Source organism: Balaenoptera acutorostrata, chromosome 20 (assembly GCF_949987535.1).
Source record: "Balaenoptera acutorostrata chromosome 20, mBalAcu1.1, whole genome shotgun sequence".
In the NCBI taxonomy this organism is placed as follows: Eukaryota; Metazoa; Chordata; class Mammalia; order Artiodactyla; family Balaenopteridae; genus Balaenoptera; species Balaenoptera acutorostrata.
Window position 1 is genome coordinate 10,424,156 of NC_080083.1, and position 25,259 is coordinate 10,449,414.

General features: G+C 44.9%; 2 protein-coding genes across 6 annotated transcripts in view; one reads left to right on the top strand and one right to left on the bottom strand.

The window, feature by feature from the left end:
• The window catches only part of ZFP3 (ZFP3 zinc finger protein), a 34,696-nt gene extending 19,645 nt beyond the window's left edge, over positions 1–15,051 (top strand). For 2 of the 5 annotated variants that reach the window (XM_057535487.1, XM_007166518.3), the window contains exon 2: positions 4,909–9,595. In XM_057535487.1, coding sequence (XP_057391470.1) covers positions 4,909–6,428 — 1,520 coding nt within the window. In that variant the 3' untranslated portion in view covers positions 6,429–9,595. Of the gene's footprint in view, positions 1–4,908; positions 9,596–11,222; positions 11,323–12,244 lie in introns of those variants that run through there. The other 3 variants (XR_009006243.1, XR_003623990.2, XR_009006244.1) reach the window with 3 other exon arrangements.
• Positions 15,052–21,397: 6,346 nt separating this feature from the next.
• Positions 21,398–25,259, bottom strand: part of ZNF232 (zinc finger protein 232) — a 41,366-nt gene continuing 37,504 nt past the window's right edge. The window contains exons 4-6 of the mRNA XM_028168175.2: positions 24,704–25,181; positions 24,304–24,430; positions 21,398–22,638 (exon numbers count right to left, since the gene is read on the bottom strand). Of these exons, the coding sequence (XP_028023976.1) occupies positions 21,878–22,638; positions 24,304–24,430; positions 24,704–25,123 (1,308 nt within the window). The 5' untranslated portion in view covers positions 25,124–25,181 and the 3' untranslated portion in view covers positions 21,398–21,877. The remainder of the gene's footprint in view (positions 22,639–24,303; positions 24,431–24,703; positions 25,182–25,259) is intronic.

Genomic DNA, 25,259 nt, shown 5'->3' on the forward strand with positions numbered 1-25,259 from the left:
GCAGAAGTGACAAAATAGGAAATTATGTTTGGAAATTTAAATTTATGCTATGAGTAGTAGAGTGTTTCCATGTGAGGACGAGGTCTAATGTGTATCTGTGCCTCTGGAAAATCAACCAAAAGGAGAATGGCTTTGGGACTTCCCTGGCGGTCCAGTGGTTAGAACTCTGCGCTTCCACTGCAGGGGGCCTGGGTTTGATCTCTGGTCAGGGAACTAAGATCCTGCATGCCACACAGTGCATCCGAAAGAAAAAAAAAAAGGAGGATGGCATTGACTGGTATAGGAGAAGGTGTCTATTAAACAAAACAATATTTAACAAATGGCATTAATATCGTGTCACTGGTGGGATGCAAAGTAAAAGAATAATCAGAGGGGGCAAATTTTAGTTGGGGAAGACTTTCTGGACTAGAATTTTGAACCAGGTGTTGAAGTTGGGGATAGATATACATACCTAACTTCTGTGTCTTGCATCTTGTTTTACTGTGGACACGTGATTTTCCATATGGTGTGGGACAGATGTGGGTTTTATGAATGCTGACTTTGTATGGAGCTTGATGCTGGAAAAGAAGTAACTATAGGAGAGATGCTGGTGAAAAGGAAAGGCCAGTAAGGGGGTCAGAAGTAGATAGGGACTGAAATACCAGCTGTGCAACTTGTTCTTGGCTGAGCATTAGAGAGAAATTTATTTAAGACAGTGCTTTCTAACTCAAATAGTTCCATGGATGAAGATAGCTAAATTCTCTACAATGGATTCTTACAGTTACATAGGTACACATTATCTATAATTTTCAAAAATTTCAGTGAAAAGGAGAAATCCAGTTTTTGGGTGCCTGCCCTTATTCCAAGGGAAAATTAGAGAAGGCGCTGAGAGGGGGAAAGTTGAAGAAGATTCCAGGTTATTTTTAGGGGTAGCACAAAGAGCTTCCAACACTTCAGGATTTCAGTTGGAGATCAGGTTCCTTCCAGGTGTCAGGAAAGAGGGCTTACCAGGGCTGCACCCCTGAGTGACTAGGGAGGCCCCAGGGTATGGTCCTGTGGATGACTGGAGGCTGGGCAGAGAAAAAGGGCAGTACAAAGGGCACCCCAAAATCACCCCTTTCCCCTTCCCTTACCGCTTGACCCCAGTCTCTCCTGCCTCTCAGGATCTTCATTTCTTCAGTCATCTCATCTTTTCTTCCCTCTTAACCTTTCTCTCTACTGGCACCATCCTTTCTAATATAAGCGTGTTCAAATCTCTACCATCAGAGAAAATCCTTCTTTGACTTTCTTTGACCTTTTACACTACTGCCCATCTTGGTCCTCTCCTTTCACCCAAATTTTTTGAAAGAAGCAGCAAATTAATTAATCACTCCACTGCCACCTGGCTTCTGCTTCTGTCATTCCATTGACTCTGTTTTCACATGTCATCTGTGACCACCTAATTGTCCCAGCAGACGTTTTCCAGTTCTTATCCTACTGGATCTATCAACTGTGTGTGACGCTTTGTAATTCCCTCTGCCATTGCCTTGGTGACTTTTATGATACTTTTTCTGGTTCTTCTCCTACTTCACTAACCATTCTTTCTCTTCTTGGCAGGCTTCTCTTCCTCTACCTACCCCTTTATCATTAGGGTCCTAACAGGAAACAGGTACTTCGCTCAAATTAGGATAATTTGAGTAGGATTTATTTGCAAAGAAGTTAATATAAAAGATGTAGGTGTAGGCAGGGTACTGAGGAAGCTGGGATTGGCAATAGCAGAGCAGTCATCAGCCCTAGGCCAGAGGAGACAAGAGGTAGTGGAGGGCCTGGAACCCACAGAGACAACTGGGTAGGATGACTCCTTGAGAGGAGTAATGAACTTCAATTGAGGGACACCATGAACCCAAGGTGATCTCATGGGAAGGAACCAGGAGGATAAATACTCTGACCTCACTCTCCTCCCTCCTTCCAGCCCCCTGCTGGGGCTCCCCATTGGCAGAACACAGCTGGAAGCCAGAGGGCCTCTTGATGAGTGCTATATAGGTTACCTTCTAGGGCAGAGAGCAGGGTGAAGAAAAGTTGAAAGATCTGGAGGGGAACATGGAAGTTAACTGGAGTACTCTTCAGTGTTGGCCTTGGCTTTCTAGGTTTCTGTCTTCAGTATCTGACAGTTGTCACAACTATACTCATTATTGTCTATGCTGAGTACTCTCAAGTCTGTGTCTCTAGTCCTGACTGCTCTAAGCTTTAGACCAGTATATTTTGACTGATTCCTTGGTACTTCTGTATGGATGTGTTGAAACTCATCTTGTCTAAAACACAGCTCATTTATCATCTTCCCCCCTAAACTAGCTGCTTCTCAATATTCCCAACCTTGGTGGTATCACTATCCATCTAATTACACCTTCCTTACACCTATATCCAATCATACCCCAAGTCTTAGAGAATTTGTCCTCTCAAGCACTTCTCTAGTCTGTTTCCTCTTCATTCACACTACCACTATTACCCTAGTTAGATCTCATCACCCTTTGCCTTGATGACTGCATCAGACTTCTAACTGATCTCCTTTATGTCCTGGGCTGCTGCTTTCTGGTTCAGCCACTAAATGGCCACTTGTGTGCATCTACCTGAAATGCTAATCTGACCGTGAACTGTGTCATTCCTTGGCTTAAAAACCATTCCATGACTCTGCAATATAAGGATGAAGTCCCATAGCTGCCCCATTCCCCCTTGAGAATCACCTTCTGCAATTAACACTTTTATTGATGGGAGGATTGTGTTGCTCAGATTTGCTGTGGTGCACAGATGCCCTGCTCTAGGCAAAGGGCCTCTCCTCTTCAATATTAGCTCCCGGTTGCTTAATACCTGAACAGAAGCTGGGCTCATTTCCCCAGCATTTGGACCTTACTTCTGTGAGGGGATAGCTAAATCCCTGGGGCCATTGTACCAATTAGGAGCAAGTTTGGCTTCATAAATTAAAAAACCATAATAGCTTAAGCAAGGAAAATGCTTGTTTCTCTGTTAGATTAAAGAAGTCCAGAGGCAGGCATTCCAGGGCAAGTATGGCAGCTCCACAGAGTCATCAGGGACCCAGGTTCCTTCCTGTTCTTGTCCCACTGTAGGGTATGCTGGTGAACTCATGGTCCAAGATGGCACTTCAGCTATTGCTTCATGCCCCAGGCACAGCATAGAAGAAGAGGGTGAAGAGATGTATCCCCTTACTTTTAAGGAGATATCCCAGAAGTCCCTTGTGCTGTCATTTGCATTTTACTGTCTCATTGGCCAGAAACTGGTTACATAGCCAAATCTAGCTGCAAAGAAGGCTGAGAATATATTTCTTTAGGCAGCCTCATTGCTACAAAAATAAATTCATTATTCTGTTGCTGATGAGGTGGGGAAGAGTGGAGATTGGGATAGACAACTAAAAATCCTTGCCACAGCCTTTTAGAAGTTTTAAAAAAGTATAGGCTTTAAGATTTACAAAAGTGCTAAGAGGGGCTTCCTTGGTGGCGCAGTGGTTAAGAATCCGCCTGCCAATGCAGGGGACACGGGTTCGAGCCCTGGTCCGGGAAGATCCCACATGCTGTGGAGCAGCTAAGCCCGTGCGCCACAACTACTGAGCCTGCGAGCCACCACTACTGAGCCCACGTGCCATAACTACTGAAGCCCGCACACCTAGAGCCCGTGCTCCACAACAAGAGAGGCTGCTGCAATGAGAAGCCCGTGCACCGCAGTGAAGAGTAGCCCCTGCTCGCCGCAACTAGAGAAAGCCCGCGCGCAGCAACGAAGTCCCAGTGCAGCCAAAAATAAATAAAATAAATTTTTAAAAAACTAAAAAAAAAAAAGTGCTAAGAAAATTACATAGACAATATTAGTAAGTAAAAATCAACAGCATTGCTATATGTATGTATATATATACACACACACACACACACACATATATATATATATAATAACAACCAGTTAGAAAATATAAGAAAAACTCACTAAAAGAGAAGACATACAGAAACGTGATGGATATAAAAACATCAGGGTAAGTTTGGAAATTTTACAAAATTATACTAAAATTTATTTGGAAAAATAGAATAGACAGGAATATTTGAAAAAGAAGACTAATGAGAGAGCACTTTCTCTAACATATTAAAAAATTTAAAGCTGCAGTAGGTTGAACAGTTTGGTATTAGAGAGGGAATAGATCAATAGAACTGAATGGAGCCTGGAAATTGACCCAGATATATATGGAATTTTAGACTATGGTATAGGAGGCATTTCAAATTAGTAGGGAAAATTAGGTATTGATACAATTTAGTAACCATCTGGAGAAGATTAAGCTAGAACCATACTTCATCCAAATATATGGGAGCCAAGGGTGGTTCCTTCTGTCCCTGTTATAGCTAAGTCACATTAACCTTTTGAATAGGTAACCCCTACAACATATACAATCCCCTATTCTCTAGAGCTGGTGAGCGCCACAGAACTGGGCTAAAGATAGTTCTTCTTGCTACTCATTTCTGGTTTCTTCCTCTATAAACCCAAAGGTTATATTAGTCATTTTTGTCCCTTTCCCAACCTTTTCCATGTACCATCTATTAATATGGCCACAATTTTCCTTAAATGTTTTTATTACCAACCTCAGGTTCTGCCTCAATTCACTGTTAATATTATGGAACTTTTATCAGCATCTTCTTACCATCCATTTCCTATTTCTCTCCTTAAATCTCTTCCTCTGATAATTTCCCTCACTCTTTTCAGTCAGCGTCAGCTCTTTGTGTAGCATGTCCACCATAATCCTAAATCTTTCTCTTCTCTTCAACAGCGTCCTGTAATCTCACCAGATACAGAGAGTGCTTTTGGGTGCTGTCAGAACCATGTCAAGCTCCATACTCCCTAGTATTGGCTTCATTTAGCTGTGATACAGCCACTTCACAGACTTACCCTCTCTCATTTCAGATTGTGAGATGGGGACTGAGAACAAGGAGGTAATTCCCAAGGAAGAAATTTCTGAAGAATCTGAACCACATGGGGCAATATTAGAAAAACTTCCAAAGGTGGTTTATCAGGGTCACGAGTTTGGAGCAGCATGTGAAGAAGACATTTTGGAGGAGCATTCCAGAGAGTCCACAGAAGAGATTCTGGAGCAGGTGTCTCCTGAGGAGAGAGACTTTGCATCAGGGTTGATTATCTTTAAGAAATCACCCTCAAGTGAGAAAGACCATGAGAATAATGAAAGTGAGAGAGTCTACAGTCCTAGCTCAAACCTGATCACATATCAGGGAGATACTACGGCAGAGGCAGTTAGCACATTTGCTGCTTCTGGCCAAAACTTCATAGAGAATTTAGGACCTAATAAAACACATAGAAGTCCTCTGGGAGAAAAGCCTCATACATGTAAAGAATGTGGGAAAGCCTTTAATCAGAACTCACATCTTATTCAGCATATGAGAGTTCATAGTGGAGAGAAACCCTTTGAATGCAAAGAATGTGGAAAAACATTTGGAACTAACTCAAGCCTTCGAAGGCACCTGAGAATTCATGCTGGAGAGAAGCCCTTTGCTTGTAATGAATGTGGAAAGGCCTTCATTCAGAGTTCACATCTCATCCACCATCACAGAATTCACACTGGAGAGAGACCTTATAAATGTGAAGAATGTGGTAAAGCCTTCAGTCAGAATTCAGCCCTTATTCTACATCAGAGAATCCACACTGGGGAGAAACCATATGAATGTAATGAATGTGGGAAGACCTTTAGGGTTAGCTCACAGCTTATTCAGCATCAGAGAATTCATACTGAAGAAAGATACCATGAATGCAATGAGTGTGGCAAAGCCTTCAAGCATAGCTCAGGCCTCATTAGACACCAGAAAATTCATACTGGAGAAAAACCCTATCTGTGTAATGAATGTGGGAAAGGCTTTGGTCAGAGTTCTGAGCTCATCCGGCATCAAAGAATTCATACAGGAGACAAACCGTATGAATGTAATGAATGTGGGAAAACTTTTGGCCAGAACTCAGAGATTATTAGACATATTAGAATTCATACTGGTGAGAAGCCCTACGTATGTAAGGAATGCGGGAAGGCCTTTAGGGGAAACTCAGAACTTCTTAGACATGAGAGAATTCACACTGGAGAGAAACCCTATGAATGCTTTGAGTGTGGAAAGGCTTTTAGGCGGACCTCTCACCTTATTGTCCACCAGAGAATTCATACTGGAGAGAAACCTCATCAATGTAATGAATGTGCCAGAACCTTTTGGGATAACTCTGAGCTGCTTCTCCACCAGAAAATTCACATTGGAGAGAAACCTTATGAATGTAATGAGTGTGAGAAAACATTCAGCCAGCATTCCCAACTTATCATACATCAGAGAATTCACACTGGAGAGAAGCCTTACGAGTGCCAAGAATGTCAGAAGACCTTTAGTCGGAGTTCTCACCTCCTCCGACATCAAAGTGTTCACTGTATGGAATGATCTGCAAAACATGAAAGCCTTCTGTGGAAAAGCTGAAGTCAGACTTACTGTTCTCAGTCTGTACCCCAAGTTCTCACATCAAATGAATGGACAGAACCTCCTCTGTCCTTTTACTGATTTTTATTTAAACAGTTGGTCAAAAAGGATGAGGCACTTTTATGAACTATTCATTGAGAAGTTTCAGTGTACTGAGTTAAATCATAAAAGCTGTTTCAGGCCTTAATTCTCCACTATCCCTTTTTCCTTTCCTTCCTCCCTCCCCACTAGTGGATCACATAACATTAGGGGTCTTTACTGGCCATCTAGCCCAAATTGTTACTGTTCAGGAAAAATGGAGGAACATTCCACCATCACTTCCTAGGAATGACAGAGTTGACCCCTCGAATATTATCTCCTGAAATGTTAAAGTCATGGCCTAGAAGACACACCTCTCTCTTTCCCACTGTTTAGCATTGGAATTTAGTAAACTTTTATTAGCTTCAAAATCTTCCAAACTTGCTATCAAGTTCCCTTGGAAGATGGCAGCATTAATGAAGAAGCGGGAAGCTTGGGTCATTTCCCATCTCCTGCTAGGCTTCCTCAGTCATCTGAGAGGGTGCCATGATGGAGGAAACTGACAAGCAATTTATAGGATTGTAAGTGAAGGCCCTCAGAATCCAGAGGGGCTGATTAGCAAGGCCAGGGGATAAACAAGTGAGGCCAGACTACTCAGCATGGGCAGAAGCAGCTCTTTTGCAGCTCTTTCCCACTTCAGGGCCACTCAGACTGACTGCAGAAGCAGCTCTTTTGCAGCTCTTTCCCACTTCAGGGCCACTCAGACTGACTGCTCCCAAGAACTCGCTGCATTCACTTTGGGCCCCAGCTTCTGCTGCTGCTGACAGATCCTGTGTCAGGAAATAACAAAGAGGACTGCAGCTTCATCGTCACTAGGCTCCTGGCCACAGTGACGAGCTGGTTCACCTGACTGACCAGGACCCTGCCCTGCCGAAGCACTTAAGCTCTCATGGCCTGGGCCCCACTGCTGGGGTCCCTGGCTGATAGGCCAGGATGTGACAGCCTCTTCTCAGTTTGCCCTTGGCTTTGGAATTCTCTTTCTTCAGCATCTCTACATGTGTTTTCTGTGTTCTCTTACGTGTTTTTTTTTTCTTCAAGGAAACACATCCTTGATTTGTCATGTGTCAGTGTTTCTGAGGCAGTGAGTGGTAGTGGGAATTGCACTAACGGGGATCCAGCTTGCTTGGGGTCTGGTCTTAGAACTAGACCTTGAATAAGGCACTTCACCTGCTGATCCCTAATTTCCTCATCCGTAAAATGAGGGGAGTTGAACTAAATGATCTCAAGTTTCAACTGGCCCAATAATTCCTTTTTTCTTTTTTAAAAATTTAAGTTTATATATCTTCAGGGTTTTATTCTTTAATCTCTTTATTACACTAATACTAATCACTAGTATTTATTGAATTTTTACTATGTGCCAGGCACAGTGCCAGACAGTTTACATTTTTGTTTTCACAGCCTCCCTATGATGTGGGTACTCTTTTTTTTAAAAACAAACAAACAAAATGACTTTATTGAGGTATAATTTACATACCATAAAATTCACCTGTTTAAGTGTTTAGTTGAATGCTTTTTAATTTATGGAGTTGCACAACCATCAGTGATGTGGGTACTCTTACCCCAATTTGAAAGGTGAGGGGCAGGGGAGATGTCAAGTAACTTGCCCATGATCACACAGCTGGTAAGTGCTAGAGCCAAGACTCCAGCCCTGAGCTGTGCTCCTAAGCACTGTGCTGTACTGTGAATAAGTGCATGCATTACTGCCTTATTCGAAATCCTTTGTACATTTTCTATTCATTATTAATTACTACATGAATTTGAATATAATGGATTTAAATCATGTCCTTGGAAACATAATTGGTCATAGCCAAAACCCATCAAGTGGGTTTATTCTGTACCCCAATATGTGCCCCCACCCCCGGGCTCATGCCCTTGGCTTGAGAAAAGGGCTGTACAAGTAAAACAGTTGATGGGGACTTCCCTGGCGGTCCAGTGGTTAAGACTTTGCCTTCCAATGCAGGGGTGTGGGTTCGATCCCTGGTCGGGGAGCTAAGATCCCACATGCATCAAGGCCAAAAAACCAAAACATAAAGCAGAAGCAATATTGTAACAGATTCAATAAAGACAAAAAAAAAAAAGTCCATATCAAAACAAACAGAAAACAACTGATTACACAGTTTCCAAATCCTTCCAGGTACTTCTGTCTCTAGTAGTTAGACGTTGGCAGAAGTTCTTTAACTTATCTCTTTCCATAGGGTGTTTACAAGTGCAGTGTGCTCTCATTCCTTTTTCATCACTCAAGCTCAAATTGAATTATACCCAAACATATCTTTCTCACATGAAACCTGGATGTTACCTATTCCCTTAACTTCTTATTCCTGTGTTTGAATATTTTATTTGCACATTCACCCCTTGCCAGCCCTTAATATAGAACTCAGCACCTCTTCAAGCTCCACAGAAAGGATCCCCTCACAGAAACATCCATGAGTAATACGGACTTTACTCAAGATTCTGGTGTGTAAGAGGTGGAGAAGGGGGTTCAGAGAGGGCTGTCACCTCAGCTCCTTTTTAGGCCCTTCAATAACAGACCACTCATTGGAACAGTAGAAGGCAATTTAGTGACCAATTTTTGTTGTGCCTGATCATATTAAGGGAGGAAGTTCTCACCTCTCATTCTAAGAAGAATTTTCCAACATATATTAGTGCTTTCCCATGAGAAATTCTGGTGAATGAAATTATTTCCACCTTGTTATATACACTATACACACATCCTGTAACCTCACTACCTGCCCTTATCCACCTTACACCCAGCTAGCTCAGAAATATTTCTCTCTTTTCCTTGTTTGCCCTCTCCCCCTCAATTTTCTTGGGAACCAAAATCTGACCATAATATAATTGACTGGTAGTCATAATCTAGTGCAAGTAGAATTCTATCAAGGAAAGAAAAGATGTGAATTTTCTTAATTTTAGACCCATTAAAAATACCAGGCCTCACAGTCTCAAAAACCTACCAAAATACCCAGAAATACCCTTCAGAATTTTTGCAGACTTAACCATGTACATTTTCATCCTTCCCTAATTAAACAGTTTTACTGGTATATTAACACTTTATGTAAATAAAGTATTTCTTTACAATTTTACTGATTTGATGCCTTTCTAAGTATATTCCAAAGTACATTGTTTCATTATGGTCTTAATATGACTTTGTATGCCATTTTCCTGCCATCCTATAAATTTCACCTTAGTACCCCAACATGTGCTCTGGTAGCTTCCGGTTTTATGTAAGCTGTTCACTCTGACCTTTTATTTATTTATTTGTTTAAATTAATTTATTTTTGGCTGTGTTGGGTTCTCATTGCTGCGTGAGGGCTTTCTCTAGTTGCGGTGAGCAGGGGCTACTCTTCGTTGCGATGCGTAGGCTTCATTGCGATGCGTAGGCTTCATTGCAGTGGCTTCTTGTTGCTGAGCACGGGCTCTAGGCTCGTGGGCTTCAGTAGTTGTGGCACGCGGGCTCAGTAGTTGCGGCACACAGGCTTACTTGCTCCACGGCATGTGGGATCTTCCCGGACCAGGGCTCGAACCCGTGTCCCCTGCATTGGCAGGCGGATTCTTAACCACTGCACTGCCAGGGAAGTCCTGTTTACTCGGTCCTTGATCTTCTGCTTTGCTTGGTGAGGTCTTTTATCTTTCATAACAGGGCAAATGTTACCTACTTTGTTAATCTAGATAGATACAGTTTTTCATGATTATCAACTTAATGTAAGGTATTCTAGATCTAGAATTTCTTGGTGATCCAGTGGTTAGGACTCCGTGCTTTCACTGCTGAGGGCCTGATCCCTGGTCAGGGAACTAAGTTCCCACAAGCCTTGCGGTGCAGGGGGGGGAAAAAAAGTTATTCTGGATTTTAAAAAAATGTTACTGAGATTTCTGTGCTGGTGTTTATTGTTTTGTTTTAACATGTTCTCCTGAGTGACTCCTGGTCTGAGGCAGTTTCCTTAGGTTGTTAGGTACGAGATCTTTGAGACTCAGGAAAGCTCTACCTAGAAAAATGTGCATGCAAATTCAGGGAATTCATGGACCATCTGAAACTCATCTTTGGACCCCTGTAGTCCTTTACACGGTCCTGAAATCAAACTTTTACCTATAAAACAAATTACCAAGTAACCCGCAATAACCTCTCCCTCATCACATCCCTCTGCTTTGGGGATGAAGCTATGACAGGACCATCCGCCTGGGTGAACCCGTGAAAGTGAACGGGAGTTGGAGCCTCAGTAAAATCCAGTGGGAAGCGGGGCGTGGTGATTCTGGTGATAACCTGAGGCAAGGAGCCTCAATAGCGGGGCCCCTGCACATTCATCAACCACCTGCTGAGCCCCTACGACGCGTTGGGACCTGTGCGAGGCGCGGGGGCTAAGCGCTACGAGGCTGGTGGGGACTTGAGCTATGCAGTAGAGGTCAGCGCTGCGGAGAGGGGAGTAGGCGAGAAGGCTTCGGTTCTTCCACAGAGCAGGAAGCCCGCCTCCTCCCTGAGAGCTGGGGAGCGGCGGCCGACGAGGCAGGCGGGACCCCCTCCTCGAGCCCCAGGACGCGAGCTCACCCCTCTGCACCCGCTGGCCGTCCCTGCCACGTCCTTGTCTCCAGCCCGGGCCTCGCACTGGGACTCGGCCGCGACTCGCATCCCTCCTGCGGTGCCGCCGACGAGAATGCTGATGTTTTATTTATTTGTACTACGCTTTGCAGGCAGTGTTTTCATCGGTGGACCCAACTTTGCCGGCACCGACACCGACGAACCTCTAAGTCATCGAACGCGCTCGGCCGCCACTGCCTCCGGGACCAAGAGGTATTGATAGGAGCCTCACCGAGCCCTGAGGCTGGGGCCGCTCTCGGAAGCCTGGGGACCCTTGTCCGTGCGCCACCTGGCGGGCGGGGGCGGGCCGGGGCGGTGCGCGACGTGATTGGTCGAGGCCCGGGGTGCCTTTTTGCTGGTGACCGGTGGGGACAGGAGGCTGAGGCGGGAGGGCCCCGAGAGTGGGCCGCTGCGCGCTGCTGACCCCGAAGTCAAGTCTTGGGGCGCCCGCCGGACGGGACCTGGGCTGGTGTCTCTCAGGCCGCCGTGATTTGTCGTTTGTGAGGACGTTTCACATCCCAGGGTGGGATCTATTCCGCCGTTCCCAGATGTTCATGGAGTCCTTGCCGCGGCCCAGGTTCTTTCGAACTTCCAACCAGGCCTATTAAGATACTTATCTAATAACTAATTATTAAAATTTAATTTAGTGGCAGTGGGAAAGGACATACTCAAGGTACAGAAGGCAGGTTTGGCTTCAGAAAGAAGGAAGAAAGCACTGTCCTCTGAGGCTGCTGGAGGAACTAAGACGACAGATGTGGAGGGAATGAGCGCAGGGTGGCCAGCAGAGTTGATCATTTGAGGCCTTTTGCTAAGAAGGGTGATTATGCATTGGAGTGGGCAGATTACCCAAAACATCCTCTAGAAAGGAGAAAAATGCTTCTGTGCCCCTGATCTGCTGGTTATGTCGGCATTCTCTGAGCTGGGCTGTGCTGGGGCCAGGGCGGAACTTTAGTCACAGGAGGGCTATAATCCACACTCCACTCCACTGACTCCCAAGTGGGAGGAATCCCAGGAGTGCAGCGAATGTGGGGAAGAGCCGAGAGGCCTTCATGGGGTCGGGTGGAGCTGAGATTCTCTGTATCAGAGAGTTCACACTGGTGAGCAACGCTGCTAATGTAATGAATTCCACCTTCAGACAGAATTCCCACCTTGGAGTTCATCAGAAAACTTGTATTGGAGAGGCCCTTGGAATACCAATGTGGAAAAACCTCTGATCTGAACTCTCACCAATTTCAGCGTCAGAGCATCCACAGTGCACAGCGATCTGGGGATTTACTCACTGTAGGACACTTTCATTCCAGCCTGAAACTTCGCTCTGACCTTTCTTCTTCTTTACTGATGTCACTAGACTGGAAATGCGCTTTGCGTCAGCTGATTTTATCCTGCTCCTTGAGGACAGGGCTACCTTGTTGTAGAAGAGCGTATCGCATTCAGCCCAGGGTTGCCACTCAAAAATTAACCAATGGGGGCTTCCCTGGTGGCGCAGTGGTTGAGAGTCTGCCTGCCAATGCAGGGGACACGGGTTCCGGCCCTGGTCTGGGAAGATCCCACATGCCACGGAGCAGCTGGGCCCGTGAGCCACAACTACTGAGCCTGCGCGTCTGGAGCCTGTTCTCCGCAACAAGAGAGGCCGCGATAGTGAGAGGCCCGCGCACCGCGATGAAGAGTGGCCCCCGCTTGCCGCAACTGGGGGAAGCCCTCGCACAGAAACGAAGACCCAACGCAGCCATAAATAAATAAATAAATAAATAAATAAAAATTAAAAAAAAAAATTAACCAATGAATGACTTAAATAAATAAGAGGCCATAAATGATGAATTGGACATTTCAAATTTAATTAACTGAATGTAGAATCATAATGCCTTTGCTGTCCTTTATTTTTCCGTGCAGATCCTTTATCCCCTAAAATGATGGCCATGGCATTAAAGGTCTATATCATCTAATATAAATGGTATCTCTTTATGTGATATGGGGACACGTAAAATGTTAAACAGTTGAGCCAAAACCTTTCTTTAGCTGAGGGAATTGATCCACTATATGATTTACTCAAATACAAGATAGCCACAGATTGCTTTAAACACACCTCTTTTCCTTGCAACTTTCAGCACTGAAACAAAACAAAACCCAAATCAGATACTTCACCTGTACCATCCTCAAAATCTTTCTTTCATAAGAGCCTTTGTTTACTTCTTGATCTCGTTTCTGTTTTTATACATTACTTCCATCCTTTTGGATATATTATATTTTTTTCTTCATGTGAGCTGTATCTTAAATGTATTTGCTGGGATTCAGTATTCTTATTTTTGCAGCTGCTTCAGCATCATCACAGGCTTATGTTTTCTTCATATGTAGTAGTATGCTCAGGATAATCTTGAAAATTAGTTGTTTTTGTGTGTTTTGTTTTGTTTTGTTTTTTTTGGCTGAGCCACACAGCTTGCGGGATCTTAGTTCCCTGAGCAGGGGTTGAACCTGGGCCCTCAGCAGTGAAAGTGTGGCGTCCTAGCCACTGGATGGCCAGGGAATTCCATGAAAATTAGTTTTTAAATGACTTGTTATTGAAAGGATTAGAATCTATTGCAGGACAAACCATATGTTGGGAGCCTCACTATCTACAGCAGAACCGTGTCAGGCTGGATGTTCTGTCCATTGAATACAGGCAACGCCTCTTTAACTCCTTTCCTTCTTTCTTCCTTTCTCCCTTCTTCCCTTCCTTCCTCCCTCCTTCCTTCCTTCCTTCCTTTCTCTTTCTTTCCTTCTTTCTTTCTTCCTTCCTTCCTTCCTTTCTTTCCCTCCCTCCCTCCCTCTCTCTCTCTTCCTTCCTTCCTTCCTTTCTTCCTCTCTCCCTCCCTCACTCCCTCCCCCCCCCGCCTCTTTCTTTCTTTCCTTCCTTCCTTCCTTCCTTTCTACAGAAATTTATTTTCTCACAGTTCTGGAGGCTACAAATCCCAGATTGAGATGCCAGCCAATTTGGTTCCTACTGAGAGCTCTCTTCCTGGCTGTGGATGACCACCTTCTCACTATGTCCTCACATGGTGGAGGGAGAGGGAGGGAAAGAGGAAAGAAGGAAGAGAGGGAGAGCGGGAGAGCTTCTTTTTCTCTTAAATGTTTGCTCAGGTACCTTGGGAAAAAGTGTCCCTGTTTTCTCTCTATGCCACATGGACCCATTCATTAGCTAGAAATAAATTCCAATTAGGCAAAGAAACAGTAGTAATGCAGGAAATGCAAGTGAATCAAGGAAGAAGTAGCCATTTGTTTTTAAGGCAAACAACCAAATAACCAGTGCCACCAGCCTGTAAAGACCCCAAACACACCCAGAAGTCCCTTCAGAATTCATCATGGATTGTCTAATCTTGGTTATTCCCTGAATTTCAATTTCCTCATCCATAAAGTGGGGAAAATACCCACCCTTCAAGTTTGTGGGAGTATAGTACAAAATGGTATATCTGACAGTCCACTGCTTTGTGTATAGTAGGAACCCAGTAAATGCAGTTTCTTTTTCTCCTTTACCCACTTTCTTTCTCCTCTGATTTACCCCAAGTTAAAGATGCTTTCTCAAAAGCGTTAGAATTCAAAGAGAATAAAAATTGCATCTTAACCACTACATTGTACTTATTTTTATTTCCTGTTTTTTTTTCTTTCTGTGTTTTATTTTAAATGTACATTATTTTATCTACCTTAAGGACACTAAGTAGCCCTTGTGAGTTGACATGGGAATCTAATTACCATTATAACACTGTTTCTTTGTCAGGGCTAATGTATTATGTTTGCAGGTCTATCACAGAAGATTTCTTCCTTTACAAGTGGGAATTCCATTGTGAAGTGCTTATAGGAAAAGTCAGTACTTCTTTCTACTGCTTATATGTTTTAGTTCTTGTTTCTAAAATGAAATTCCATATCTCAAGCAATTCTGTTGCCTATGTATTTATTACTGGCTTTAAGCAATTCGATTTTGATAGTACCTTGGTGTATCTGTCTTCACGTTTCTTCTGCTTTGTGTTTGTTGAACTTCTTGGATCTGTAGATTTATAGTTTACAGCAAATTTGGAAAGTTGTTAGCTGTTATTTCTTCAAATGTTTTTCTGCTTTCCTCTTTCTTCCCCTTGGGACTCTAATTACACATGTATTAGGTTGATTAAAGCTGTCTCACAACTTACTGATTGATGATTTGTTCATCTATTTTTTTTTTTTAAGTATTTTTTAATCTCTGTTTTTCATTTTGGATAGTTTCTATCCAGTACAGTTTTCATCTCAGACATATCTTTCATCTCTAGAATTCAATTTGGGCCTTGTTAATATCCCTTCTCTGTCTTTCTCCGTGCTCATGTTTTCCTTTACCTTTTTGAACATACGGAGTATAATAGCTGCATTCAGTGTCCTTGTCTAATAATTATCATCTATGTCATTGCGGATCTGCTTCTATCGATTTTTCCCCTTTCCCCTCATTATGGATCATGTTTTCCTTTTTCTTGCATGCCTTTAATTTTTGATTGGGTGCCAGGCATTGTAAATTGTATGTTGTTGGGTACTTTTTTTTTTTAAATTTAATTCCTTTAAATATTTTTGAGCTTTGTACTGGGGCACAAGTAAGTTATTTAGAAACAGTTTGATTCTTTTGAGGCTTTGATTTTATGCCTTGTCAGCTAGGACAGAGCAGTGCTCTAGTGGTAATTTGGCCCATCACTGAAGCAATACCCTTTGGAGCGCTCTGCCTGATGCCCTGTGTATTACAAGTTTTCTCCACTCTGGTTCTTTAGAACATAGACTATTCCCAGACCTGTGTGAGCTCTAAGAATTCTACCAGCTTCTTACCAGAGGTTCTTTCCCTGGCTACAGGTGGTCGCCTCACACAAATGTGCTGATCAGTCCTTAGCTGAAGAATTGAGGGGAACTTCCTGCAGATCTCTGGAGCTCTGCTCTCCTCTCTGGTACTGTGTTCTGCCTTGGCCTCTCTGAATTCTCAATTCTGTGCCTTCACCTCAGGGAGTCTGCCTGCTCTGTACTGCAGCCTGGAAACTCTCCAGACAGGAAGCTGGGCCAATCCTAGGACTCATCTCAATTGTTTTTCTTCTCTCCCTGTCCTGCACTGCCTGTTGTCCAGTGTATGTTTCATATGTTTTGTCTGGTTTTTTAGCTGTTTAAGAGGAGACAGTAAATCCAGTCCCCATTACTCCATCATGGCCAGAAGCAGAAGTCCTATCTATGTATTTAGGTTTGTTCATTTGATCTCTAAGGTTCTTGTTTATACTGATTGTGTGGGTGACAGACCTCTTTCAAGGTTGTTTTCATTTTTGAAATAAAGACCATCCTTTTTCATTGTTCCATTATACAATTAGGAAGATAGGATTAATTTGTAAACCAGAAATAATTTAATTTTGCCTTGGTCCCTGGAAGGCAGAGAAAGTCAGGTCTCAGATCAAGCACCCACCTATCTTGGCAGCAGTGCTGACCAGAACAGTGAGTGTGGCTCTTCCTGCCTCACATGTTAAGTTAGACGTGCAAAAATCCCCACTTATTCTTCCACTTCCTTGCAGTTTTGTTGAGTAAACAACCTGAGCTCTGTGAGCACAGGGTTTAAGAGCGCACTTAGGTTCCGATTTTCGCTCTGCCACTTGGAAGTTACGTGACTTGGGAAAATTATTAAATCTCTTTTAGTCTCTTTTTTCACCTGTAACATTGTATTATAAGGTTGGTAGTGAGATTGAGAAACTGCTTCATTAGTTTTCATTGCCTGGAGGAAGAGAAGAAGGCCCCTAGGCTGACTGACTCCCTAGGCCAGCCCTCTGCCATGGCCCCTTCTACTGCTCCCTGGTTTGCAGCTCTCCTCCCTGACCCCCAGATTCCAGCCCACACTGCCCATAGGGCTGCCCCTCTGCCACCAGGACCCAAGAGGCTGGCCCAGGCAGCTGCTCAGGGTCCCCTCAAGTGTGTGCAGAGGCAGGTGTCTGGGAAAGGCTGCGGAGTGGAGCTCCTGGACAGAGTCTGAGGCTCTTGGGAGGAAACCTTGGAGCCATATGCACTACTACTTGGAGCATAAGTAGAACTAGAGTCTAAGGGAGGAAGGAAAGTGGGCTGGTTTCCACCTGGCAAAGTCAGATCTACCCCCCAAAGTCCTACTGATTCTGCCCACTTCATATCCTTGCAGTCCACCTCTTCTTCTTCATCCCCGTGCCACTACCTCAGTTTATGCAGCCGTGACATCACTCTGGAGTTACCCCAGCAACCTCCTGAAAAATACGTTTTCAGTTTCCCACACTGTAGCTTAAATAGTCTTTCGGAAGTGCACAGCCAAACCCCTGATGGTGTCACTCCCCACTACTGGCTTCCTGTCCTCTTAAAATCCTTTAGGTGGCGCACAAGGCCTGTGCCAGCTGCTAAACCTCAGTTCATTTTTCCAGCCTCTTTCTCTCTGTTCCTTGCACTTAGTTTAACAAGTATGCCAGAAAATCTTCCCTCACCCTTCCTGGCCTTTCCGCCCGGAGCCCCTTTCCCCCTCTTCTTTGCTAACCCTCCACATCACACCTGCAGCACTGAGCTCCGGCTGCATCTTCTCTCCTCTGCACTCCCACAGCAGCTTCCTGCCGGGATACACACCCCAACAACCCCAACCCCCTGTTTACTTGTTTCTCCACCTGCCCCACGGTTGTAAATTTCTTCCTGGTAAGGCACCTGGAATTTGATGAATGGATATGTAAATAAACGGATGCATTGATGCATGACACACGAAAGAGCAGGATAGGCAGGGATCTGTGGCTTCTCTAAGAATTAACGACTTAAAAGTCCAGGCAATTTTTACTTTTCCCCCAATTCACATCTCTCTTTTTTTTTTTTTTAAATTATTTATTTATTTCTTTTTGGCTGCATTGGGTCTTCGTTGCTACGCGTGGGCTTTCTCTAGTTGCCCGGAGCGGGGGCTACTCTTCGCTGATGTGTGCGGGCTTCTCTTGTTGCGGAGCACGGGCTCAGTAGTTGTGGTGCACGGGCTTAGTGGCTCCACGGCATGTGGGAACTTCCTGGACCAGGGCTCGAACCCGTGTCCCCTGCATTGGCAGGCGAATTCTCAACCACTGCGCCACCAGGGAAGTCCCAATTCACATGTTTTTACTCTGCTTATTTGATGCTGCCTAATTTTCACAGGTTGAGATCCTTGGGAAACAGGCCTGCAATGGAGAGTGTGCAGGAAGTCTGCGAGGGAATGCTCTTGGGAACACCTGTGAGAGAAAAGGGGCCATGGGCTGGGCAGAGGGAGAAGTTAAATGGTGATGCAGCTGCAACGAAAGCCTTCTCAACTTGAGAGAAGTATGGGAGGACCTTTCAGATATGTCTCCCATCAAGAAGGGTGGCCAGGTCTTTTAACCCATCTCCTTTTCTCCAATGCCCAGCCCCAAGCCCATGGAGTAGATGTGGGCTGCTCCTGGGAGGGGACAGACACTTGGGTGTGGCAGCTCCCTTTAGACGAGGGCAGTTCCTGGGCAGGGATAGCTGTCAGCAGGCAGCACTCGTGTCTGCTGTGAACAGAAGTGTGGGGGGCACACCTCAGCATCCACTGCACTAATTAAGACTTCTTTTTCTCTTCTAACTGCTTGCATATGAACAGGAATATCAAGGTACATAAAAAGTGTTTATCAAATACTTTTTCCTTCTCTACTTAACTTATTCCCTGGGTGGTTTTTTTAGATTCTGGAATACTCAGACATAACTTAGGATACTGCTGCCTTTCAACAGTTTCATATCACTAATATAAGCTAACATTTTTTAATGTTACCTGTTCTGGTCACTGGGCTAGGTGTTATTGAATTTAATCCCCATCACCACCTATGGATGGGTACTATTATTTCCCCCATTTTACAGAGGAGAAAGCTGAGACTAGGAGAGTGATTTACCCAAGGCTGAGTTGTGTCTCCCACAGAATTCATGTTGAAGTCCTAATCCCTAGTACCTCAGAATGTGTCTGCATTTGGAGATAGGGTCTGTAAAGTAGTTAAGTTAAAATGAGGTTATTAGGGTGGGCCCTAACCCAGGATGACTGGTGCTCTTATAAGAGGAATTTAGGCCACAGATATGCAGAGAGGGAAGACCATGTGAAGACACAGGGAGATGATGGTCATCTGCAAGCCAAGGAAAGAGACCTCAGAAGAAACCAACCCTACCAACACTTTGATCTTGGACTTCCAGCTTCCAGAATCTTAGGAAAATAAATTTCTATTGTTTCAGCCACCCAGTCTATTGTACTTTGTTAGGGCAGCTGTCATGAACTCACAGGATCACCACAGCTAGTGAGTCCTGAGCTTTGGGATCTGTACTGGCTGCCTGCCTCCAGAGCCCACCACCACTGAACTGACCACTGCTGCTGAAAGGGTTCTCTCAACTACAGGCTGCCTGTCAGCTTCCTGAGACGGGGAACAATCTGTTTCTTCCTCTATCTCCTGCTGTGGACAAAAGACCGCACTCGTTAGCAGGTACAAGTTCTTTTGTTTATTCAGCTGCACAGCTAGGGGAACTTTCTGCTATCGGTGAATTCCAAAATGCACATGTGAGCAGGGCACTCATACATAGAAACACAAACAGATTATGATTGGACCAGTATGGCACCTTTAACTCCCAGGAGCCCCTCTCGGATACGGAACTAGTTCCTGTAATACAACCAGACTAAGTATACAGAACCTCTGCTGTTGGAATAGCTTCTTTTGCACTAACGAAGTCAAAAGAGATGGCCTCAGGTCAACATTTTGCCTACGAAATATTCTGGTTTCAGCTCTTCTCAGTGACGAATACAGGGTGCTGCAGTCAAAATGATGGCTATTTCTGGAGTGACCACCACCAAGACCAAAGCTCTAATCCATACCCTTGACGTCTTGACCACATCCTCTGCTTCCCAGATCCTGATCTGCCCTTTCAGGGACCAGGACTCTCCTTCCCCAGTCAGTCCGCAGCACCAGGCTGCAGAAGTGGGGAGATGTTCTGTGGGGTGGAGCACTGCTCATGGTCTTCCCAAATTTGTTCTCTCCTTCTCCAGTTTTAATTGGGCAAATTGTCACCCTGCTAGAGGTGTTTTCCAGCCTCCCTGGTAGGTAGATGTGGCTGTGTAGTTGAATCTTCACCAAAGGATTGGGGCACCTTCTGTGACACCTGCTGAAAAGGAAATTGCCTGTCCTTGAGACCATTATGTCACTCCTCCTGGGAGCTGGAATGTGGATACGGTAATGATCCAGCATCAACCATGCAGACAAACACATCCTAATCTAGGGGACAGAGGAGGAAGGTGGGTCCCTGATGTACCTGGTGAAATTAAACTGAGCTGTCCCTTAGACCAGGGCTTGAAAAAAATTTTCTGTAAGGGGCCAGAAGTAAATATTTTAGGCTTTGTGAGCCACAGTCTGTCACTCTTTTTTCCTGCTTTTTACACTTAAAAAAATGTAAAAACCATTCTTAGCTTGTGGGGTTTAAAAAACAGGCCGCAAGATGGATTTGGCCTGTGGGCTGTTTGCTGACCACCTGCTCATGTCTGGACATTTATGTGAGAAATAAAACTTGTATCTCAGAGTCAGGGAAGGCCTCTCTCAAGAGGTGACACTTAAGTGGAGATCTAGACAAAGTAAAATGTGACTTATGTAACTCTCTGGGAGGAGAGCATGGAGTTAGGGAGTGGAGAATGAGGACAGAGGTCCTGAGGTGGAAAGGAGCTTATAACATGGGCCAGTTAGCAAGTAATCACCTCCTCACGCCAAGTCTGCCGTCCCCTGCCGTACTCTGTGAGACTGGAGCTGGACCTGTCGACATCTCCCCTTTGCCAGCTGGCACAGTGTCAGGCTTTGCCAGTGAAGGGCACTGGAGGGACAAGGCAAAGAGGAAGGGGCTTCTCCTTCTGGTAGTTTTCCTTCTTGTCCTTACAGCGCAGCACCCGTCCTCTGGTGAGTTTGCAGGCACCTCGACCAGAGGCTTCCTGCTCTGACCTGCAGCGCCTTGATGAACTTCACCAGCCAGTGTCAATATTTAACAACTAGTTAAAAAAGAAAAGCCCTGATTTGTAGCATTTCCTGACTTCCACGGCATGAATACTCTCACCATGACTAATTTCAATGCAGGCTGGCGAAAAGAAGTGCAGAACTGGCTGTTGCAAGCCCGTACAGACCAGCTGCTTCCTGGAAGCTGGGGCAGCCACACCTGTCCAGTCAGGCCTGAATTTCACCTGTGCAGAGTCTTGGGCTGGGAGTGCGGGGGGGAGGGGTGGGTGGGCGGGGGAGGACTGGCTCTCCTAGGTCTGCTTCTTCCTCTGGTGCTCTCCCTCAGTCCTAGAGGTAGTAGCTGTTCCCCATGCTGCTATTCCTATACTAAGATCTCATTACCTCCTTTAACAGATAATCCCCCTTTACTAGCTAGCACTTCTTTGTATTAAACGTTCCCTGCTCAAAGAACAAGTGTGGTTTCTGTCTTATGCCTGGACACTTGTAGATGTGACCCTGTCCCAAGAGGCAGCTCAGTATGGGGCTGAGGAAGGGCCAGGACCAAAGACCCATTCACAATAATACCAATACAGGATGGCCACTGCCTGCACAGCTGCTCTGTGCCAGGCCCGGAACCCTAATGAAGTCGGCATCTTGGCTGTTACTCGCAGCCAAAGGCATGCTAGTAGATACAGTCATCTCAAACAGAGGGCGTGAAGCGATGAGCTGCAGGTGGGACTAGGTAAACATTTTTTCCTAAATCAAGAAAGACACAGGAAAAATCTTAAGGTGCTTATAACTTTTATGGAATATAGTCCTAAAACTGATTAGACAAAAGTACAATTCTGTCTGGAGACTTTCTCACCCACAGTCCATTGGGAAGGCTCTTTTCTGGCATGAACTCTCTGATGTCTGATAAGCTCAGAACTCCATCTGTAGGCCTTCCCACATTCTTTACATAGGAAAGGTTTCTCTCCACTGTGGATTCTCAGATGCTGACTTAGATATGAGCTTTGACTGAAGGCCTTCCCACACTCATTACACTCGTAGGGCTTCTCCCCTGAATGAACCCTCTGATGTTGAACAAGATGAGCACTCCACCTGAAGGACTTCCCACACACATGACATTCGTAGGGTTTCTCTCCTGTATGAATTCTCTGATGCTGAATGAGGTTTGAGCTCTGGTTGAAAGTTTTCCCACAGTCACTGCACTTATAGGGTTTCTCTCCGGAATGGATTCTCTGGTGGATTATAAGGTGTGAGTTATAAATGAAGGCTTTACCACATTCACTGCATTCATGGTCTTTCTTCCCTGTGGGAGTTGTCTTAAGGGTGACAACCATCTGCCTGAAGCTTTTCCCCTGAGCGGGGGACTGCTTCAGTCTTTCCCCTTTGAGATTTCTCTGCTGCTGCTCTAAAGGGGCCTCAACTTCAGAGGCAGCTTCAAATGTAGAGGTGCTGGTGGTGAGTTTTTCTCTGAGCACCTGTGATTCCACGTCAGTAATGGGTGGTTCTCGCAACGACCCTTTGTCCTTGGGCTCTGCACCATCTTCTGCAAAAACTGATGGAAAATGTAAATATACCTGTTCTGGATGTATGGAGAAATGACACTTGGATTAGGATTTCTGGCATGAAAATAAAAGCTTAAAAAATATTCAACATACACACACGACAAAATTCAGAAGGAAAGTCATTTAAATATGAACACTGGTCATCTGTTGGTGATGGGATTGTGTAGGGGAGAAGGTTTCTCCTTTTTTCTCCCCCCTCCCCCTTATCTGTTTTTTCTAAATTTTCCTTAATGGAACACTGCAAAAATGTTATTTGAAAAATAAATTTCAAGGTAGGACCTTCTTTTTCAGGATTTAATCTTAAAAAATATAAGCAAAAATAATAGTTTCAAGAAACTGGGGAGTGATGTTGTGTGGGAAGGGAAAAATGAGAATCACAGGTTGAGGGAAAAGGGATGTTCCTAAACGCACAAAGACCCTGCTCCTCCTGACTCCGTGACCTTCACCTCTTCCCAGTCATTCCCTGCCCCACAAATCTCTAGCCACAGAAAAGGATCCCCAAGCAGCTGGCTCCTTTACTGAAGGGATGACTGCCTTCTTGGTACTTTCTGCCTTTCCCTTTGACCTGCTCCTTAAAAAACTAAGAGAAGAGTGCTTTGCGTTTTGGTTTTCAAAACGTCTCTAACGCTTTTTGTGTTTTAATTGTAACGCTTTCTGTAGTCTAAAGAGGACAAAAAGCAATTGCTATAAGGTAATGCAAGACTTTAAACATACATTTTTTTCAGGTTAAATGCTTGTGGTTAAAGAAATCTGAAACATGCTTGCTGAAAAAAAATGTCAAACAGTAGTTAGCTTTGTACAGAGACTTACAAAACAGAAGTAAAGGAGACAAGGACAACTCTGCAAGAAAGGCAAGGAAGTGCTGGGAAATATAAACATACTTATGGAGCAGACACTAAGATTAATCTCCATTTCTAGTTTTTCCCATTTTGTTGCTAACAAGAATTTGAATTTTTATATGCTTTTGTCTGGAGGTGGTGGGGTTGTGGTGTAAAACGAAGTATTAAATAGAGTCTTCTTGATTAGCAACATATTCATGTCACGTTCCCGATGGTTCATGAGGTCATACAGCACTCAGCAAGGACAGTGCGTGGTCCTGAGGCTCTCACTCTAGAGTTTGCCGCAGGAGAGAGGAGAGCATGTTTGTGGGGATGAAGGCAGGCCGGGAAGGAAGTTTCTGTGGTGAATCTGAAGGGCAGAAGTGTAGACGGAAGAGAATATCAAATAGGGCTTTTAGGTGGGGGGTAGGTGGTAGAGAAAGGTGATGACAGGCTGTGTCTCACGTGGAGTGTGTTATGGCTTAAAAAGTATGTTTTGGGAGTCATGAGAAAGTTAAAAGAGAAAAGACTTCCAGGCTGGCCTGTAGCCCAGGGCAGTGGAGATGATGAGGCAGGAAGTGAATGAAGTATTTTCTGGTCCTGTTTTAGGGCTCTCTAAAGCCCTAAAGGAGATGCTGGTGAGGCTTTACAGCCAGATATGATTGAAATTTAATCCTTACAGCTACTACATGAGGTAGGTTATCGTTATTCCTAATTTTGTGAGTGATGAAACAGGCTAAGTCTCTCACCTAAGAGGTAAGAATAGTAAGGCCAAGATGAGGAGAGCCAACTTCTGACTATCTACTCTGTGCCCTTTATCCTCTCTCCTCCTCCTCTCCTTCCCCACAGAATCCTGCTCCTCACCGCTCTCTGGGAAAGGCTGGGTCTCCTTAGGTTGGAGCTGGATGCTTGGTTTCTTCTGGGCAGCCCCCACAGCTTCCTTCTCCTCCCACGGCTCTTCCTGTGCAGGTCCGTGTGCCGGGCCTGGGACCTGGAGGTGATCAGGCACCACTCGGTTTCTGTGGAGCCAAAGCTTCCAAGGAGACTTTAGAGAGCCTCCTCAGAGTCAGCACAGGGGCAGGAAGAGGAGCTAGAGTCTTATTCAGGGCTTGAGGGCAGAAAAAACACACAGAAACACACACTCACTGCTCTACCTGGCCCAAAAGAGTTTTGAACTTGGCAACTCCCCCTACTGCTGCCCCTCTGTCCAGCCTGAAGGTCATTGATCTGGCTCCCACAACAGATCGTACGTTCCCCTTCCCACCTGCAGTCTTGGTTCATCAAGTCCTTTCTCTAAATCCTCCAGCACAGTCACAGCCTCCTCTCCACTCTTAGGGTGATGTCCCCGCACCCAGGACTGGAGCTTCTCCGGTAGGATGGTCAGGAATTGTTCCAGCACCAGTAGCTCCAGGATCTGCTCCTTGGTGTGCCTCTCGGGCCTTAGCCACTCACAGCAGAGTACCCTTAGTCGGCTCAGGGCCTCCCGGGGACCAGGAGTCTCCTGGTAGCAGAGCTGCCTGAAGCGTTGGCGGAAGATCTCCTGACTGGGAGAGTGGTTCCCATGTAGCCTGGTCTCATACTCCCAAGACTGTTCCTCTTCCTTTGGCTCCATCATCATAATCTTCTCTTGATCCCGTGTATTCTGAAGGGCCAGAGTTTCAGCTGCTGTTAGTGATCCAGCCATCCTAGCCTGGACTGGCTCTGTAGACGGCCCATACTAGCAGGAGTCTTTCAAGGGCACCCTGTAACATAAGTAGAAATCATTCTTTTTTTTTTTTTTTTTTTAATCATTAACACACACTCAGCATCTACCAAGAGCC